Source organism: Molossus molossus, unplaced genomic scaffold (genome assembly GCF_014108415.1).
Source record: "Molossus molossus isolate mMolMol1 unplaced genomic scaffold, mMolMol1.p scaffold_m16_p_17, whole genome shotgun sequence".
Taxonomy (NCBI): Eukaryota; Metazoa; Chordata; class Mammalia; order Chiroptera; family Molossidae; genus Molossus; species Molossus molossus.
The window spans coordinates 21,053,419-21,073,347 of NW_023425352.1; the positions used below are offsets into that span (position 1 = coordinate 21,053,419).

Genomic DNA, 19,929 nt, shown 5'->3' on the forward strand with positions numbered 1-19,929 from the left:
AATTCTTGCTGCCCCAGCCCACCCTCACGTCCCCTTTCTGATACATGATCACAGAATATATTCTGCCCAAACCATGTGGCAAAAGGTCACACACTGGTCTATTCTCTTTATGCATAAATATTTTAACTCTCAATCCTATTACACAGTTCTCAAGGACAGGAAGCCAGTTTTCTCTTCCTAATGCCAGGCACACCACTGCAGACGTCACATTGTCATTTAGTGCAAAAGAGCAGAAACTTAATCTGAAAAGTACTGCTTTCTTCCCATCTGGCCAAAACCCCAACAGAGACCCTCAGGAGGCTCACCCGGCATGTGACTTCATCCCCAATGTGGTACTTCTTCTCTGGATTTTTCATCAGGATATCAGCCAGGTGCATGGGGGGTACTAGGCCCCTGATCTGCTCGCCCACCTTCACCAACATCCCATACGGCTTTATGGTCAGCACTGTGCCCTAGAAGTCCCAAGAAAAAATGCCATGATGCCTCATGAATGGTTTTTCCTCTACCTCTTAAAACAAAGCACGTCACACCTCTCTTTTGAAGCCCACAGTTCCTGGACTAACTGTGCCTGTTATTCCAGATCTCATAGGGGTGAAGCACACATGCCACACTGTTCTGGGTGCAGTTGGGTTTGTTTATGGAAGCCTTCGCATCTTTTTGTCTGAGCATGTTCTTTCTGTCTGCCATACAAGTACATTCTCTAAAGGAGGGGACTATGTCTCCTAAAAAATAAAGGGGAGCTGCTCAAGTGGGGCTAAATGGTTTAACAGGAGAGGCAACTGGAACTGGCTTCTTAATAATATCCCAGGTAGCTCAATTATCATAAAACTAACTTTTGACTTGATCTAATAAACACCATCAAATTCCAGGGTTTATGACCTACCGCTTCTGTAGTTAGTTGGGTGGTACTATTAAGACCTTATCTTGGGCCCTGGCCGGATTGGCCCAGCGGTTAGAGCGTCCGCCTGCGGTCCGGAGAGACCCGGGTTCGGTTCCCGCTAAGGGAATGTACCTCGGTTGCAGTTTGTCCCCGGCCCTGGATGGTCGTGCGGGTGGCAGCCACTCGATGTGTCCCTTTCACATCGATGTTTCCCTCTCTCTCTTCCTCTCTCTCCCTCCTACTGTCTGTACAAAAAATGGAAAAATGTCCTCGGATGATGATTTAAAAAAAAAAAAAAGACCTTATCTTGGGGCCCTGGCCAGTTTGGCTCAGCAGTTAGAGCGTTGGCCTGCAGTCCAGAGAGACCCAGGTTTGGTTCCCGCTAGGGGTGTGTACCTCAGTTGCACTTTGTCCCCAGCCCTGGTTGGGGTCGTGCGGGTGGCAACCACGCGGTGTGTTCCTTTCACATCGATGTTTCTCTCTCTCTTCCTCTCTCTCCCTCCCACTCTCTCTGAACAAAAAATGGAAAGAATGCCCTCCGGTGAGGATAAAAAAAAAAAAAAAAAAAGACCTTATCTTGAAATAAATTACAAGTTACTCAAGGGAAAAAAAAACAAATTCTAGTTAGAGGCAAGGAATGTGATTTTAAATATATTCACATGAGGACCAATGAGCTGACAATTATCCTGTGAAATAAAGAATGTCTGAAGCAGGGGGAATATCTACATGCTGGAAGTCTTACCTTTACCAATGCCCCGGGTTTGATGTCATGATATCTAAAGTAGTGAGCTTCAATAATAGACCTAGAACAAAAGGAAAATATAAGACTAAATTAACTAGGGCAGAGGTTACCAAAAACTCAGAGCTACTAAAATCATGTTGGCAACAAAAGAAAAAGTCACCAAGCCAAGCCAGGAGAAAATGTGAATGCGCATCAGCACAGGAATGTGCTCTACACCCCCCACATGCTGACAACACTTACGTCCGCAGAGAGAGCAAAGCCAGCTCATCCATTTGGCTGTAGTTGATGATTCTACACTTATGAGTGTTTCCTGGCTTGAAGGCCTCAGGATTGAAGGCTTTCTTAGAATCAGAGAGATGGCTGAGCTGCAAAGTACCAAGTGATTAAGGACAAGCCAGAAACAATAGATCTGAAGCAATCAGACATTAAAACATACCAAGATGACAACACATATATCACCTACCACAGAAAAAGTACTCGGATAATCTGTTAAAATAATTCTTCTAACTAAAAAAACTGCTCTTGCCCTGGCCAGTTTGGCTCAGCGGTTAGAGCGTCAGCCTGCGGTCTGGAGAGACCCGGGTTCGGTTCCCGCTGGGGGCACGTACTTCGGTTGCAGTTTGTCCCCGGCCCTGGTTGGTCGTGCGGGTGGCAGCCACTCGATGTGTCCCTTCACGTCGATGTTTCTCTCTCTCTCCCTTCCTCTCTCTCCCTCCCACTCTATCTGTACAAAAAATGGGAAAATGTCCTCGGGTGAGGATAAAAAAAAAAAAAAACTGCTCTTTACCATTGCAGAATCTCTATGTCAGAGAACAGTCTAGATCATGGGTCAATAAATTACAGCTCACAAGCTGGTGCCTATTTTTGTAAACTAAAGTTTTACAGGAATGCAGCATGACCATTCATTTACATAGTGTCTATGGCTGCTTCCAGGTCATAACAGAATTGAGTAGTTAGGACAGAGAACATATGGCCCACAAGCATAAAATATTTACTATCTGGACCTTTAAGAAAAACTCTGCCAAGCCCTGGTATAGATCCTAATTCATTCTTATACCTAACATCCACTAGGTATCAAACATGTCAAACTAATTCTAAAGCATTCATAATATAACAAACAGGCATTATTTGGTCCCTATGAACAGTCTGACACATTTGGATATATTCAAAAACAGGAAATTAATACCAAGGCACAAAGGAAGAAGTGTTCCAATATCCCTTCTAATGATAAGATTTTGATGAAACAAAGAGATTCATACCCGAGCATAAGCCAGAGACCCATCCTTCAGTCTGAAAGTAGCCCCAGCCTTGCTGAAAAAGTCCTGGACAGGAACGTCATCCATGACAGCTCCCAGGTGCTGACAAGATAGCCGGGTGAGTGGGCGCCCAGACTGCAGGAATATGGGGCGCAAGCTCAGCCGCACAGCTCTCGTCCGAGGATGGACACAGAGGACACAGGCCCTTACCTAGATAAGGGAAAGGAAGGACATGATGAACAGGAGGAGGTGCACAGGAGACAAGGTCCCTGTGGCAGACTTTCAGAGATCAAGACTCTCCATGTGCTGACCAGGTCATGGATATACTTACTAACATTGACCTGTGCATCAAGCAGCATGCAGAAAATTCAAACATAATGTCTCAGATGGCTGACTACATCAAGGCTTACTCAAGGAGAAACATATACCAGGGTCCCCTCAACCCCATGAGGCCAATGATGCACATGTGACAGAAACCATAGGCAGGTGTCACTACATCAGAGGCTCATCTAAAATGCACCTGAAACAGCCCGCTCTGATCCCATGGTTTTAGCATGCAAAATGTCTCAACTCTGTATATAAATATGACTATAGGGAGAAAAAAATTACTAGAAAGAGGTTCACTAAAATGTTAACAATATTATCAGTAGGGGGTGGTAAAGCCTATTTTAACTTTTTTAAAAGATATCTCTATAGCATCCATTAGCATGGACAGAAACAAAAAATAAATCACTTTAGGATAAAAAAAATTCTAAATACTATATATTGGAATTCTCTTCTCAAATATCCATGTTCATTGCAGAAAATCTGAATCTTTAGATAGAGGTAGAAAAACCACCCAGAGTCAATCACTATTAAGACCTGATCACAGTCCTGGCCGGTTTGGCTTAGCGGTTAGAGCATTGGCGTGCTGACCAATGAGTCACAGGTTCGATTCTGGTCAAGGGCACATACCTCGGTTGCAATTCATCCCCAGCCCTGGCTGGGGTTGTGCAGGAGGCAGCCACTCGATGTGTACCTTTTACATCGATGTTTCTCTCTCTCTTTCTCTTCCTCTCTCTCCCTTCTACTCTATCTGAACAAAAATGGAAAAATGTCCTCAGGTGAGGATTAAAAAAAAAAAAGACCTGATCTCATAATCTTTCAGTATTTTAACCAGGTGTACTCCTTAAAATTTTTTTCAAAATTGGGTCTATTATCCTCTAAGCACTTTTAAAATCACATTTGTCTATTTAGACATACATCTTGTTCTCCCCTGTTAAAATGAATCTATTATACTCAGCATTTTTTTAAATTACATTTTTCTGTTTAAACATATCTTGTTCTCCCCTGTTAAGTACTCCTCTGAAACACTTTAAATTATAAAAACCAAAGATTCACTACCAAAAATAAACAAAAACATATGGAAGAATATGAAATAAAAACTAAAAGTTGTCTTCTCCTTTGCAGGCTCCTTCTCTAATCTCATTCCCAGAGATAACCACTGACAGTTTCTTATGATCCTTCCAAATGCTTTTTATTCCCCTCACCTCCTCTCTGCACACCTGTCTGTATACACGCAGTCCTGGGACCTGCCCCAAGGCTAACTGATACTGGTTAGCGGATTGGAATACAACTGGAGTCAAGAAAAGACAGGTGCAACATTACTTACTGCCTGATTTGAGAAGTATGTTCCAGCTTTCTTGGGATCCAAGTGCATAAAATCAACCAGGCCAGTGAAGAATGAGAGGAAGTTTAATGTAAGGCCAAGTGGAGTCACCTAGCAATGAACAGAACATGTTATGAAAAATCTCTGTAAAGGAACCAACAATGTGAAAGTTACTGTTCATACTAAACACTCAATGCCACATTTTCCAGGATAACCGTATATGTCTCCTCCCCCAGCCAACCCTTATCAATCTTTCTTCCTGTAACACTAAGTGGCAGGACAACTCCTGGTACTGGATGTCCCTTCACTCAGTCAGCTCAATCTTCAGGATTTCCCAGTGGGATGGAGGGCACTTTGCTCAAGGACAAATTGTTGCTAATTTAGTGATTTTCCCAGAGTAAGAGGGTAAAACCCAAATACTTGCAGAAGACACTGACCATGAGCAAACCCATTCACCGTACAGAGCCCCCCCCCAAAACTAAGGAATTAGGTGAGAAGCACCTCAAAAGAGAGCAATGAAGTCGACTGAAATCAGGAAATCTCCACAGAAAATGGGCGAGTTCTTTTCTGGGAAAACTATACTAGACTCAAAACACAAGGAGAGCGCAAACCTTGAAATGTGGATTAAGAAAAATTCTGAATATTATATGGATATAGATACTGAAGACATCCAGCCCCTTTTCCCCACCTAGCCATCAGGCAGGCAGGTTTATACCCTCCTGAGTTGATCTTTCTAGAGAACTTGAACATGCCAGAGAAGACTTATAACAATGACATTTAGAGTCTGCCCCAAAAAAGTCCGCTAGTTCCTGCTTCTGAGAGTGAAATCAGCTGGTTAGCAAGTCCCACCCAGACACATAGACTTCCTAACAGTTTTTTAGTGCTTCACTTATACTATGACAGTCAAAACAAAAATTTAATAGAGAACGGGAAGTTAGTTGAGAGACTCTCTCGACCTGGTCAGTGTTGCCCAGTGATCAGAGTGTTGGCCTGCAGACCAAAGGGTCGCAGGTTTGATTCCCGGTCAAGGACATGTACCTGGGTTGCAGGTTCTATCCCTGCCCATCGGAGCACATTCAGAAGGCAACCAATTGATGTGTCTCTCTCACACTGATGTTTCTCTCACTCTCTCTTTCTCCCTCCCTCCTTTCCTTTTCAGTCTCTCTAAAAATCAATGAGAAAAATATTCTCACGTGAGGATTAATAAAAAAAAGAGTTGAGACACTCCCAGAGGCAGGATATAGAGAAATACATGCATATGCCAAGAAAAAGGTAAGAAAGTTAGAGAATTAATCCATGAAGTTCAGCATCATATTAACAGGAATGGAAAGTAACCACTAAGGAGTATAGGGTGTCTTACTGGAGTGATGATAGTGATGATGGCTGCACACCTTGTGAGTACACTAAAAAAACCCTGAGCTACACACTTCAAAATTATATGAATTGTATCTCAATTAAAGTCAAACAAAGAATACGCTCTGTAGGTTAGTGTTATCCCGATACATCAAGGTTGTGGGTTAGATCCCTGGTCAGGGTACATGCAAAAGTCAACCAGTGGCCCTGGCCAGTCTGGCTCAGTGGTTAGAGCACTGGTCCATAGAATGAAGAGTCTAAGGTTTGATTCTGGTCAATGGCACGTGCTTGGGTTGCAGGTTTCCCAGGCCCCAGTTGGGGTCATGCAACCAATCAATGTCTCTCTCACATCTATGTTTCTCTCCCCGCCCTTCCCTGCCTTCCACTCTCTCTCAAAAAAAAGTCAATGGAAAAATATCCTTGGATGAGGATTAGCAACAAACAACAAAAGAGTCAACCAATGAATGCATAAATAAGTAGAACAACAAATTGTTTCTCTCTCTCTCCCCCTTCTTTTCTCTCTCTAAAAAATTAAACTAAAATAATAATAATAATAATGATACAAGAAACTTTCTCAGAATTAAAGGATCTGCATTTCTGGATTACAGGAGTTCAGCACAAACAAATGAAGATCAATCCATACCAAAGTATATTATCATGAAATTTTAAAGTAAAATAAATAAAGACAATATTTAAAAACACACACATACAACCCTGACTGGTTTTGCTCAGTGGTTAGAACGTCAGCCTGTGGTCCAGAGAGACCTGGGTTCAGTTCCCACTAAGGGCACGTATCTCGGTTACAGTTTGTCCCCAGCCCTGGCTGGGTCGTGGCAGCCACTCAATGTGTCCCTTTCACATCGATGTTTCTCTCTCTCTCTCTCCCTTCCACTCTATCTGAACAAAAAATGGAAAAATGTCCTCGGGTGAGGATAAAAAAAAAAAACACACACACACACAAAGGAAATCAAAATAACATCAGACTTTTCAAGGCAACGAGGCCAGATGACGATGGGAATAATGTTTCAAATTCTGAGTTATTTTCTATCTAGAATTCTAAACCAGCCTAACTATCGATCACATGTGAGTAGAATAATGATGATTTTAGATACATTAGGTGTGAAGAAAAGAGTGAACACAGCAGGCCCGAGACTATGATCCTTATGAAAGCCTGCTTCCAATGTTAGCCCTTGGCTGGTATCTTGGGAGCGAGGTTTCAGAAAAGTTCCCACCACTCCCGGAACTAAGTACCTAAAGCAGGCTTACTGTACCTACACTGCTAGTATAAACAATATGGTTTATGCTAAACACTAGCATTCCTTATGAGAGCCTGGAATTTTGGTACATGCCAGGCAGAGGGTACCTACATAACTGGCCCCATTAAAAACCCTCGGGCACTAAGTCTCTAATGAGGGTCCTAGGTAGACAACATAGTCATAATAATTTAAACATTGAATAATGATTTAACAAAACTTTTAATATATCTCTGTTGGGAGGTTAGGGGAGGGGAAGGAAAAATTAAGAGAAGCAAGTCTTCATCTATTTTGATAAGAAATTAAAACTTAAGGCCTCGCCTGGCTGGTGTTGGCTCAGTTGGTTGGGTATCTTCATCCCATGCACCAAAAGGTTGCTGGTTCGATTCTCAGTCAGAGCACATGCCTGGGTTATGGGCTTGATCCCCAATAAGAAGCATGCAGGAGGCACGCAGGAGGCAGCCGATTGAAGGTACTCTCTCACACAGATGTTTCTCTCTCTCCCTCTCCCTTCCTCTCTCTCTCTAAAAATCAGTAAAAAAATTTTTTTTTTTAAATTCAGTTCCTATAATTCATAAACCAAGAGATACCAAATGAAGCTTATTACTTAGAAATATGGAGGTAAATTTCAGAAGATAAACTAAAAGAGTTAAAGATGGGGTTAGGAGGAATGAGATAGTTCATTATAAGCCTTTTAATACCATTTGACCTTTTTGATCAGCACCTACAAGGCACACGTGTAATTTTGTTTTCCAGCAGATTTTTAAAATGGCAAAAAAATAAGTGAAATTTGTTTGAATAATAGTTTATTAAACCCAATATATCCAAAATATTATCATTTCAACATGTAGCACTGGCTACATTCCCAGTGTGTGATAGCCATAAGTGATCAGTGGCTACCTTACTGAATAGCACAATTTTAGACTGTATGCATGTACTACTTTAATAAGAATTATTTTTTTGCCTGGCCGGTGTGGCTCAGTGGATTGAGTGTTGTCCCATGAACTGAGAGGTCCCGGTTCAATTCTGGGTCAGGGCACATGCCCCATTTGCAGGCTCGATCCCCAGTGGGGGCCGTGCAGGAGGCAGCCAATTGATGTTTCTATCTCTCTTACACCCTTTCTCTCTCTAAAAAATCAATAAAAACATATTTTTTAAAATAAGAATTATTTTTATTTTAGAAAGTAGCAGTGACAATGAACGGCTTACCTTCTGTACCTGGGCTTTGACAACCAGTCCAGGTAGCAAGTTATTAAGGGTCCAGTTTTGCTCCTCAGTAGCAATGGCAGCAGACACTTCTAAATGACCAATAGATAGACTAACAACTCCTCCATTGCCTTTCACTTCTTCAATGATGCAGTTCAGGTACTGACCCACCTTCAGTTTAGCACCTGTAAGCCCAGCCCCAACCCACAAAACAAAAAATACCTCTATGAGAAGGACTTTTAACTTGGGTTCAAGCAATACCTGAGATAATCCACGGCCTACTTGCTCAGTTACAATCCACTACTCCCCATAGTCCCAATCTCTAAGGGAACAACTAAAATAAGAGAGTGATGTGATCCTGATATGGAAATTGATCACAAAAAATATGAAAATTTCAAAAAGGCAGGAGAGTGCTGGTTCTGGGACCCTGAAGTCCCAAATTTCAGTGGAATCTTCTAAGTGAGAAACAGTAAAAAAAAAGCCTATCAAATCTTAGTGAGGCCCTGCCACTCCCTGCCCCTCACACAAATTCCCTTTTCTATTGGCTAGAATTAACCACTATCTTAGCAAAGCCTTCAGGGTCACTATTCTGTAATTTACTCACCAAAGTGTCATTTAAATAGTATAATCCCCATACATCCCATCCACTACTATGCACTGGCCCCTTGTCTTCCCCTCACCTTTGTTCTTCTGTCTGATACAGTCCTGGGCTTTCTGCAGTGGCAAGAAAGCTCTGGCCCCACCAACACCGATGTCCACTAGGTAGCCATGGTCTTCCAGACTGGACACAGTGCCTGTGAGCAGCTAGAGGGAGAAGCATTCCCAAAAGTTCAAAAGTCAAAGGTAATGGGACATAGAGCAAACATCCACTACAAAATGCATATGTTCCCATCAATCTTAACACTTTACCACATAATCCCACCCCCTTTTAAATTTAAACCTTAATCCCAGGATAGAAAAGGAAAAGATATCAACTTTAATTCTCCAGGGTTGCAAGGATTTAATGGTTTCCAGACAGTGAGGAGTGCTACACACAGTTGAATAATGGAATGACGGAAAGAAGACTCTCCTCTGGAAAATTTTCAGAAGACAGGAGATATGGCCCAGTAGAGTCACTACCAGCACTACGACTAGTGAGAATACAGAACTACCTGTCTAGCCATTCATAATACCTTTTCTAACCTCCTCCAAGATACTTGTATCTATAATTTTTTTTTAAATCTCATGAACTTCCTTTATATTTCATGGGAAGCAGTATGGCAGTCAAATCTGGCTCTGACACTAATTTGTGTTTGACAAGTCACTTAAACCTTTCTCATTCCATTTTCTCAAACAGAAGGGATAGCTACCTGCCTCACAGGGTTCCTGTGAGAATTTCTTCAGATAAAAGTATCTAAAACTGCACCTGTCATATAGCAGGCTCTCAATACCTGTCAATTTCCTGAAACTTGGCTTACTTTTACTCTCCTTTCTACCCAACGTTCAAGGCCTGAACCAAACTCCACCGCTTCTAACCAAACATTACAAGGTCATATTGAGCTCCTTCCTCTTAATTACAAGAGTATTTAGATGAGTGTAGTTTATATGAGTGTCTTCTACCTAGTGAACTTGGAGGCTCTGAGCTAGGACTAATTTCTCCTGAATCTCCATAGGAGTGGAAGACTCAGTGGTGGACTATCCATTAGAACAGATAATAGACAAATTGCCCTGTCTACCCTGTCTCTTGCTCTTAGAGAGTAGCACTCAAGCATTCCCCACAAATGCCAGAAGGCCTTTGAAAAATACTTAACCGCCCTGGCCAGTTTGGCTCAGCGGTTAGAGCGTCGCCTGCGGTCCAGAGAAACCCGGGTTCGGTTCCCGCTAAGGGCATGTACCTCGGTTGCAGTTTGTCCCCAGCCCTGGTTGGGTCGTGCAGGTGGCAACCACTAGATGTGTCCCTTTCACATTGATGTTTCTCTCTCTCTCTCTCTCTCTCTCTCTCTCTCTCGCTCGCTCGCTCGCTCGCTCTCCCTCCCACTCTACCTGAACAAAAAATAATGTCCTCGGGTGAGGATAATGAACAAAAAAAAAAAAACCAAGAAAGAAAGAAAAATACTTAACCTGCAAAGACGTCTGGGTAAATAAGGCACTTCAAGGAATTCCTTTGCACCATCAGCAAGTCCCTTGCTAAGGCTCCTTGGAGGCTTTTTTTTCTTTGCTACCAGCAAATCTTTGACTTGCTTTCCCTTCTTCCCTCCAAGGTAAGGTAATTAGGTTCAGGTCTTCAATTTCCACTAATTATCCAAAGCACCTTAGAGACCTTCCGCCCTCAGGAAAAGACTCACCCCTGTGTATAACAGTTAAGCTGAAAGTAAAAGGTGGTCTGGACACTCCCTAGGAGACAAGGCAGGGCAGAGAGAAGGCACATTGCCAGCTCCTCTTCCCTGATCTCAGATACATACCATTCCGGGCTTCAGGGCCTCTGCACTCAGTACTTTGTTGACATTTTTGGGGTTCAAAGATAACTTGACACTCTTCTTGCCTTTCTCTGTGATGCCCAGACTGCTGACCACACATCTCACCAGCATGCCAGGAGAGAAGAGTTCAGGCAAGCTGGCCAGGTCCTGCAAATAAACGAGAAAGCCCTGATACACACCCTTCCCCTGAACCAAGACTCCACTGTCCAGCCCCAGCTCAATGATTTCTCATCCTCAGACCCCAAAGAACCCAAAAGGCAAAAGACAGTAACTGCTCGCCCACAAAGGAAGATGGATCTGTGGCCAAGACAGAGTCTTGAATTTCAGAAAAAGCCTCTAAATATCTTGTCAAAACTACTGGTCAGCCCTGGCCAGTTTGGCTCAGCGGTTAGAGCATGGGCCTGCGGTCCCGAGAGACCCGGGTTCGATTCCCGCTAAGGGTGCATACCGTGGTTGCAGTTTGTCCCTGGTCGTGCGGGTGGCAGCCACTCGATGTGTCCCTTTCACGTCAATGTTTCTCTCTCCCTCTCTGTTCCTCTCTCTCCCTCCCACTCTGCCTGAACAAAAAATGGAAGAATGTCCTCAGGTGAGGATAAAAAAAAAAAAAAAAAAAAAGACTGGTCAAAAGAGTTGCCTACGAAGATCAAAGGGATGGTTGCCAGAGTGGAGATGGGTGGGACAATGGCTAAGAAAGTGAAGGGGAATATAGACAATAGTATTGTGGTAAGTTTGCACAGTGACAGATGATTACTAGAATTAGTGGGGTAATCACATTGTAAGGTATAAAAATGTCAAATCACTATATATTGAAACTAACATAACTATTATAATACTGTATATCAACTATACTTAATTTAAAAAGAGTTGTCCATATTTACTATCTCTACTTCTTCATCCCCTACTTGCTCTTCAACTCACTGCAATCTGCATTCCACCCCTCACTCCACTGCTTTATAGCCCAATAAAATTGCCAGTGACTTCCATGAAGCTAAATCCAACAAACCATTTTGCAGTCCTTCTCTATGTGACTTTTAAAAAGAATTAAACACTGTGGAGATCACTCCTTCCTTTATTAAACATTTTCTTCCCAGCTTCCAAGACCCTTTATTCACTGGTTTTCTCTGTCTGTCTGGCCCTCCGTCTTCTGACAGCAACTCTCCTTTCATTCAGCAACTGAAATACAGTATTTACTCCCAGCTAAGTCTTTAGTCTCTTTTCACTGTATTTGCTTCAATTACCACCTACACAAAGAACTCTCGCATTTTTGTTCTGCATCTCAAACCCAACATAGCAAAAAGCAAATCATAATCATCTCTCACAATCCAGGTCCCCTATCAAGATTTCTCTTTCCATAATGAACATAACAGTCTGAGGAATAGGGTAGACCCAGAGATGTGGAAGTAGGGTACAGACTGACAACCCTCAGAAGAAGGGGTGGTGGGGGAGGGGAGAGATAAACCACAGAACTTATATGTATGTACGCATAACCAATGGACATGGACAACAAAGCCGGGGATGGGGTAAGGGGATGGGGAGGAGGGTGTCAATGGGGTAAAAAAGGAGAAACATCTGTAACGAAAATAAAAAAGTGCTAAAAAAAAAAAAGATTTCTCTTTCTCTTTTCTAATCCTCACCCAAGGATATGTTCCTACTGATTTTAGGGAGAGAGGGAGGGAGAGAGAGAGAGGAGACAGAGACATCAATGTGAGACAGAAACATCAATTGGCTGCCTGTCATATGCTCCCCGATCAAGGATCAAACCCACAACCCAGGTTTGTGCCCTGATGGGAATCGAACCTACAACCTTTCAGAGTACAGGACGATGCTCCAACCAACTGAACCACATGGCCAAGGAGGGCCAGGGTTTGTCATCTCAGAATGCCATGGCCATTTGTCAGATCTTGAACAGTAGAAATCTAGGACTCATCCCTGATACTTCTCCTGCTCACTACCCATACCCAGCACATCACTGAGCACTGACTTTACCTCCTCAGTCCTCAGTAAACCCTGAACCCAAGATGCCATCAATCTCAGAGCCTGACTACGACAATAGCCTCCTAATTGGTCTCTAGGCAACTACTTAGGTCTCTTCAATTTATTCCCTATGCTGTCTACATGACACCCACCCAAATGAGAACCTGTCAAGGATTTGCTATTGATTCTAGAATTAAAAAACAATCCTTAACATGGTCTGGCCTCCACCCAGCTCTCCAGCCTCAACCCACACCACTCTCCCTTGCTGTCTCTGCTCTAGCCACTTCTCTCTGCTATGCACCATATTCTTTCCGCCTGAACTTCCTTCTTTTTCTAGTACACCCTCATCCTTTAGACCTCAGTTCAAGCATCTCTTTCTCCAGGAAGTCTTCCAGGCTCCCTGGGCTAAATCAAAATCCCCTTATTAAAAATAAATACTGCCCGGCCAGTGTGGCTCAGTGGTTGAGTGTTGATCCATTCACCAAGAGGTCGCCAGTTCAATTCCTGGGCAAATGTCCAGGTTGTGGGCCAAATCCCCACATCAGGAGGCGGCCAATCCAGGTTCTCTCTCATGTTTCTATCTCTTTTCCTCTCCTTTCCTCTCTCTCTAAAATCAATAAAGAAACTACCAGTCAAGATGGCGGCGTAAGTAAAAGAGGTATCGCCTCCTCCCACAACCACATCAAAGTTACAACTAAACTACAAAACAACCATCATTCAAAGCCGCCTGAAATTGAAGAAGCTGCATCCAGACTGGTAGGGGGGGTGGAGGCGCGACGGGCTGGTCCCACACCCATGTGTGGTGGATAAAAATCAGTCCCCTGAGGACTGAGGGGTCCCCGTCCCACACCAGGCGCCCCACTCAGGGTTCCAGTGCCAGGAAGAGAATCCCCATAACTTCAGGCTGGAATAACCAGTGGGAACTGAGGTTGAGGGAGGCTGAGGCAGCTGGAGCCTCATGCAGCTCCTCTTAAAGGGCCCGCACACGAATTTACTCGGACTTGCTCCCTCTAAGCTCAGAAGGGAAGCAGCTTGAGGGGCGCCAGAGACATACAGGGAAGAATTGAGCTGTTTGGCATTGGAACAAGGGCTGAAGAGGGGGCTTTCTCCTGGACAGACATGCTGTCAGAGGCCTTTGTTCCTTTGGTGAGCCCTTCCCTGGGTGACAGACAGCCACCATATCTGGGCCTCCAGCACCTTGGCTCACACTGTTTGCCCCGCCCTGGTGATTCCCTGAGGCCCTGCCCCACCCAACTTTCAGGCCCACCCAAGCTGTTGCCAGTTGCTTTACCATAGGATTGGCCTGTCTTAGATCCTGCTTCAGGTTTTCCTAAATTCTTTCAAACAAGCAGCATCTAGTCTCAGCTAGCCCCATACCTCTCATTAAGTAATACATAGAAACAAACACAGGGAGGCAGCCGTAATGAGGAGACAAACAGGTCCCAAATAAAAGAACAGAACGAAACTCCAGGGAAAGAACTAAGCGAAATGGAGATAAGCAACCTAACAGATTCAGAGTTCCAAACACTGATTATAAGGATGCTCAATGAACTTAATGAGAACCTCAGAGAACTTAGTGAGGGCCTCAAGAGCATAAAAAAGGACCAATCAGAAATGAAGGAGGCACCAACTGAAATAAATAAGAATTTACACAGACTCAATAGTAGAGTAGGTAAAGCCAAGAAGCAAATCATCGATTTGGAATATAAAGAAACAACAAACACCCAATATCAGAACAGCAAAAAAAAAAAAAAGAATCCAAAAAAATGAGGATAGTGTAAGGAGCCTCTGGGACAACTTCAAGCGTGCCAACATTCGCATCTTGCAGGTGCCAGAAGGAGAAGAGAGAGAAGAAGAAATCGAAAACCTGTTTGAAACTATAATGGCAGAAAACTTCCCTAACTTGGTGAAGAAAACAGACATACAAGTCCAGGGGCACAGAGTCCTAAACAAGATGAACCCCAAGAGGCCCACACCAAGACACATCATCATCAAAATGCAAAAGGTTCAAGACAAAGAGAGAATCTTAAAAGCAGCAAGAGAAAAGCAGTTAGTTACCTTCAAGGGAGCCCCCATAAGACTGTCAGCTTCCCTGGCCGGTTTGGCTCAGCGGTTAGAGCATCGGCCTGCGGTCCAGAGAGACCTGGGTTTGGTTCCCGCTAAGGGCACATACCTTGGTTGCAGTTTATCCCCGGCCCTGGTTGGGTCATGCAGGTGGCAGCCACTCGATGTGTCCCTTTCATGTTGATGTTTCTCTCTCTCTCTCTTCCTCTCTTTCCCTCCCACTCTATCTGAACAAAAAATGGAAAAATGTCCTCGGGTGAAGATTAAAAAAAAAGACTGTCAGCTGATATCTCAAAAGAAACTTTGCAGGCCAGAAGGGAGTGGCAAGAAATATTCAGAGTGATGAAAAGCAAGAACCTACAACCAAGATTACTCTATCCTGCAAAGCTGTCATTTAGAATCGATGGCCATATAAAGAGTTTCGCAGACAAGGAAAAGTTAAAGGAGTTCATCACCACCAAACCATTATTATATGAAATGTTGAAGGGTCTTTTTGAAGAAAAAGATAAAAAATATGAACAAACAAAATGGCAATGAATATATATCTATCGACAATTGAATCTACAAACAAAATGAACAGGCAGAACAGAAACATTCTCATAGATACAGAGAACATTTTGTTGGTTGCCATATGGGAGAGGGATTGGGGGAATGGGTGAAAAAGGTGAAGGGATTAAGAAGTACAAATTGGTTGCTAGACTGACAAACCTAAAAGGGAAGAGGGTTGGGGGTGGAAGAAATAAACCAAAGAACTTAGATCCAGACAACAATGTGGGGAAAGGCAGGAGGGGGGCACGAGTGGGGAAGAGGGGGTCAATGGGGAGGAAAATGAGGAACATCTATAATACATTCAACAATAAAGATACGTTAAAAAAATAATAATAATAAAATCAATAAAGAAAAAAAAATCCTGCCCTGGTGACTCAGGGGTTGGGGTGACTCAGCCTTTGGACCAAAGAGTCACAGGTTCGATTCAGGTCAAGAGCACGGACCTTGGTTGTTGTTCGGTCCCCGGCCCCGGTCAGGGTCATGTGGGAGGCAACCAGTCGATGTATCTCTCTCACACTGATGTTTCTCCCTATCCCTCTCTTCCTCCTTCCCACTCTATGTGAAGATAAATGAAAAAAATATCAAGTGAGGATTAAAAAAAAAAATTCCCTATTATAAACGCTCATAACACCTTGTACCTTTCCTTCTTAGCATTCAACAAAGTTGTAATCTTGCATTTATTTGTGTACCACTTATCTCCCTTACCTTCAAAGGTTCTTCTTGCGCCACCTGCTCATTCAGCTTTTTGGTATAAGCATCACAGATTTCAGTGACTTGCACAAACCCCTGGAGGCCATTGGGGAGACTTATCACCAGTTCCAGATCATTTACCTCTTTCACACAACCCAAAATCCGCATCCCCTCACACAGGGACTAGAAGAGAAAAAGTGAAATCAATACGACAGGGAAGAGAACAATAAACGGGGAGGTAAGGGGAGTCTGGCTTTCAGTCTTAACTCTAATGTACAAAAGCTACAGGAAGTATCTATGTGTATATGTCAATGCACTTAATCAAATATCTAACTGAGCACCATAAAAGGTCTAAATTGTACAAGAGTGTTAACAGCACTAGGGTGCTAGAGGGCACTTTCACCTTTTACTTTATCCCAAGCAACCTAACCTCAAATGCCTAACAGGCAGCAAAATAAGGAGGCAGGTCAGTGGAGATAACGGCAGTCGGGAGTGTGCAGGCCACATCTAGAAGTGCAACCTCCACTGAGCTCTATGTGACTACAAACATGAAGGAATGCAAGCTTGTGTTGTCAGCACCTTCAAATTTTTACAAGACAGAAATCACATTTTTATGAAATTTTTTCATTTTCTAATGTTGGTATGAAGTTAAACAATTATTTTTTAAGTATTAACCAGGACAAACAAGATACTTCTGTTCACTAAATCTGAATCTTTCCCTTTAGAAAGATAACTAACATATGTCAGTTATTTTTTTTATATATAACTGACATACATGTTATGTTATTCCTCCTCTTTTATTATAACTAACATATGTCAGTTATCTAAAAATTTAAGAAACCTAAGACCACTTCACTGATTTGAGACAGTTTCTAATTCTATGAAATGAAAGAGTAGAATCAGAATGACTGCCAGTTCTAACCTGTGAATCTATTAAAACACAAGTCCCATAAGCCTATCAGCAGGATGAGATAAAAAGAAAAACAAACAAAATACACGATCCCAGGCATTAGTTAATAATAGAAGAAAATGATGCTCGATTCTGAGGACAAACTGCAAGAATCTCTATAGACACAAGCCATAAATATATTTATAAATGAAAATATTGAAAAAAAAGGAAGCAAGAGAGAAGGAAGAATATACACAAACTTAAGCAACCCAGGTACTTTGTTTAAAACAAAGCCAAACTTTAACAAACCTCAATACTAAGGATTTCAAACTTCTCTTTTACAGACTTGCTGCTTTCTCTCTTTTCAACTTTCAACTTTTTTGTTTTTGCTGGCCCTTTCTGGCTCTTTTTCCTTTTGGTGGATTCCTCTTCAGTAGAAATCTAAAGGGGAGAAAAGATCCCAAACAATGAAAAGAAGAAATCCTGGCTTTTCCCTCCAATTTCGGGTCACCTGTCACCTTGCTCTATTAGAGCTCCACCCCACCCCACCCCGAAGTGTTCCTTAATTCCCTCTTCAATCCCAACTTTCCCATTCTACCTCTCCTGCTTCCTTTAACCAAAATCTGCCCTCTGTGTTCTCAAAAGCCCCTTCTCTCCAGTGTTCTTCCTCCCTTGACTTAGGATGGACACTGGGGTTCCCCAAAATAAGAAGCAATTTGGAACAGTGTATGAATGGAAAGTAGAGTCACCAAGACCAAGTTAAACTCCCAATTCCAGCATAACAATCTGTGTGGTTTCAGCTAAATTACATAACCTCTCTTAGCCTTGGTGTCTCATCATAGAATGGTAATCTCTATTTCATAGTACAGTTGGGAAAAGTATATAATATAGATGTAAAGCCATACAATCAAATGTTAGTTCCCTTCCCTCCAGCATTTAGAGCACAGCCTACTGTATGTAGGTAAAGACTATGAATTATAATGCAAATTCTGATCATTATACATGGCAGCAAGGACCCCATTCAAATATACAATGATCAAATGCTTTCCCTCCATCTTTTATCAACACCATACAAAGCTCCTAAGAATAAAGAAGAGCACTGTAAACTCAAATACTAAATGCCATGCTTCAAAAGACATAGTTTTGTGGTTGGTACGAATTCTCTAACATATTCAATTTACAAACATAAACTTCAATAAGAAACAAATCTGGAAAACAACACTTTTCTCAAACAGGGCTCATTCTTCACAAGAATACTACAGAGAAAGTGTCAGCGAGTCTCAAATAAGCATACCACTTACATCGAATAAGTTGTCTTGTTCAACTGACTGCTGGAAAGCTTTTGCTGGTTTGTGGGTCTTTTTTGTACCGCCACGGGGGAAGCTTTCTTCCATGGTTGCCATGTTTGGGTCTCCTAAAAACAATGCAAAGAGTTACCAGAAGGTGTAACCTTGGTGTCAGATTTCCTAAAGTCTGTGATCAATGGGCAAGAGATAGAGCCTCTAGCACCAGTGTACTAGACAGCACTCAGGATCAAGGAATAGATGGTTTGATGCCAGGTCCCAGATAATCTAATTCATCTTTCCAAAGATCTCTCCTTCAAAAATCTCAAATCCACACATTTTCCTCCAAGGAAAAAAGTTATAGATTCAATGTAGTAATACCATTAAGCAGCTACAGTTAAGTCAGAAATACACAAACAAATATATAATTCCCTACCTTCAAAGAACATGAACACTTTTAAGAAGATAAAACAATTATGCAAATAATTTAAAATACAAATCAGATTATAAACTAGCAACAAAGAGGCAGGAAGTGATAAGGCTTCAATAAAGGAGGCAAGTGTCCTAAAGAAGATGCTTTTGGGCTAACTGTTAAAAGATGGATGGAATTTTAATATGTGGAAAGGGAAAAGCAGAAGGAATGTGAGGAAAAACATCGAAACAGAAATAGCCAATTATTTCAGTGAGAACCAGCAATTTGTGTGTCAGACAACTGCTCAAAAGGCTGTTGTTCCCTTTCTATGAAGGACTGTTCAACTAGATCACAGGAAGAATAAAGCATAATAACTGGAGTTAAATTTTAAAAGGCAGATTAGACTTTTCGTGGAAGACCTTGAATTAGATATGAGTTGTTTAGTGTTTACTTTGGCGATCAGAGCCTTAAGTAGCTAGAATTAGAATGACTGCTAAAGTTAGAAGAAACACAACAGTAATCAAAAAAATATATACTGCAGTTATACAGTGAACAGGAAGAGAGAACTGAAGGAAGGTAAACCGAGTAGGATTCAACTGCAGTAAAACCGAGAAACCATGAGAACCAAAAGTAGATATAAGTGAGAATGTAAGACAGGAGGGACTGGTTCCGAGAGACGTGGGAATAGGAATCTACAAAGGCTTGAGATAGTAGAGGTGACAACCGAGAGGGAGACGAGGATCAGGAAAGGATGTATACTTCGTAGAAACAGTTAAGTGCAGTCTAGTTTGCTGAGAACTTGATCCTTAATCTCATTTCAGACAAGGGGAAACGGGAGCTTCAAAGGCGATCCAGTGTCAGAGCAGGGGCTTAAGCTGCTTCCCAGGGACAGAGCGTGATGCGACAGAGGCCACTGGAGCACAGCCGGCTTCTGAGCCCGGCTGCGGGGGCAGAATCATTCACGCGGCACTGCGGGGTGCATGGCAGGGACCTGGGGGACCTAGCCCTGGCACAGTCTTGGAGGCCACAAGGTTTCCTCCCGTACTGCCTTTGCCCTCACTCACCTGCCTCGCGGCGCCAGCCAGGGAGAACTTCGGAGGCCGCGCCACCGTATCTACACACGCGGAAAGCCGTACACCCAAAGCCCAACGCCGCGCTTCCGGAAGCGTGGGCGGGCTCAACGCCCTACTTCCGTTACTAAGCTGGGTCCTGGCACCGTCTAGAGGGAGGAGATGTAGAGACAGGAAGCGGAAGAACGGGACTTCAAGCCATAG

At 42.8% G+C, this 19,929-nt stretch overlaps 1 protein-coding gene across 2 annotated transcripts in view; it reads right to left on the reverse strand.

The window, feature by feature from the left end:
- PDCD11 (programmed cell death 11) overlaps positions 1 to 19,810 on the reverse strand; it is a 47,607-nt gene extending 27,797 nt beyond the window's left edge. For both annotated transcript variants that reach the window (XM_036264904.1, XM_036264903.1), the window contains exons 1-12: positions 19,720 to 19,810; positions 18,262 to 18,374; positions 17,270 to 17,401; positions 16,087 to 16,254; positions 10,780 to 10,941; positions 9,019 to 9,142; positions 8,342 to 8,523; positions 4,530 to 4,637; positions 2,882 to 3,088; positions 1,863 to 1,987; positions 1,623 to 1,683; positions 306 to 452 (exon numbers count right to left, since the gene is read on the reverse strand). In XM_036264904.1, the coding sequence (XP_036120797.1) occupies positions 306 to 452; positions 1,623 to 1,683; positions 1,863 to 1,987; positions 2,882 to 3,088; positions 4,530 to 4,637; positions 8,342 to 8,523; positions 9,019 to 9,142; positions 10,780 to 10,941; positions 16,087 to 16,254; positions 17,270 to 17,401; positions 18,262 to 18,363 (1,518 nt within the window). In that variant the 5' untranslated portion in view covers positions 18,364 to 18,374; positions 19,720 to 19,810. The remainder of the gene's footprint in view (positions 1 to 305; positions 453 to 1,622; positions 1,684 to 1,862; positions 1,988 to 2,881; positions 3,089 to 4,529; positions 4,638 to 8,341; positions 8,524 to 9,018; positions 9,143 to 10,779; positions 10,942 to 16,086; positions 16,255 to 17,269; positions 17,402 to 18,261; positions 18,375 to 19,719) is intronic.
- Between the last annotated feature and the right edge of the window lie 119 nt (positions 19,811 to 19,929).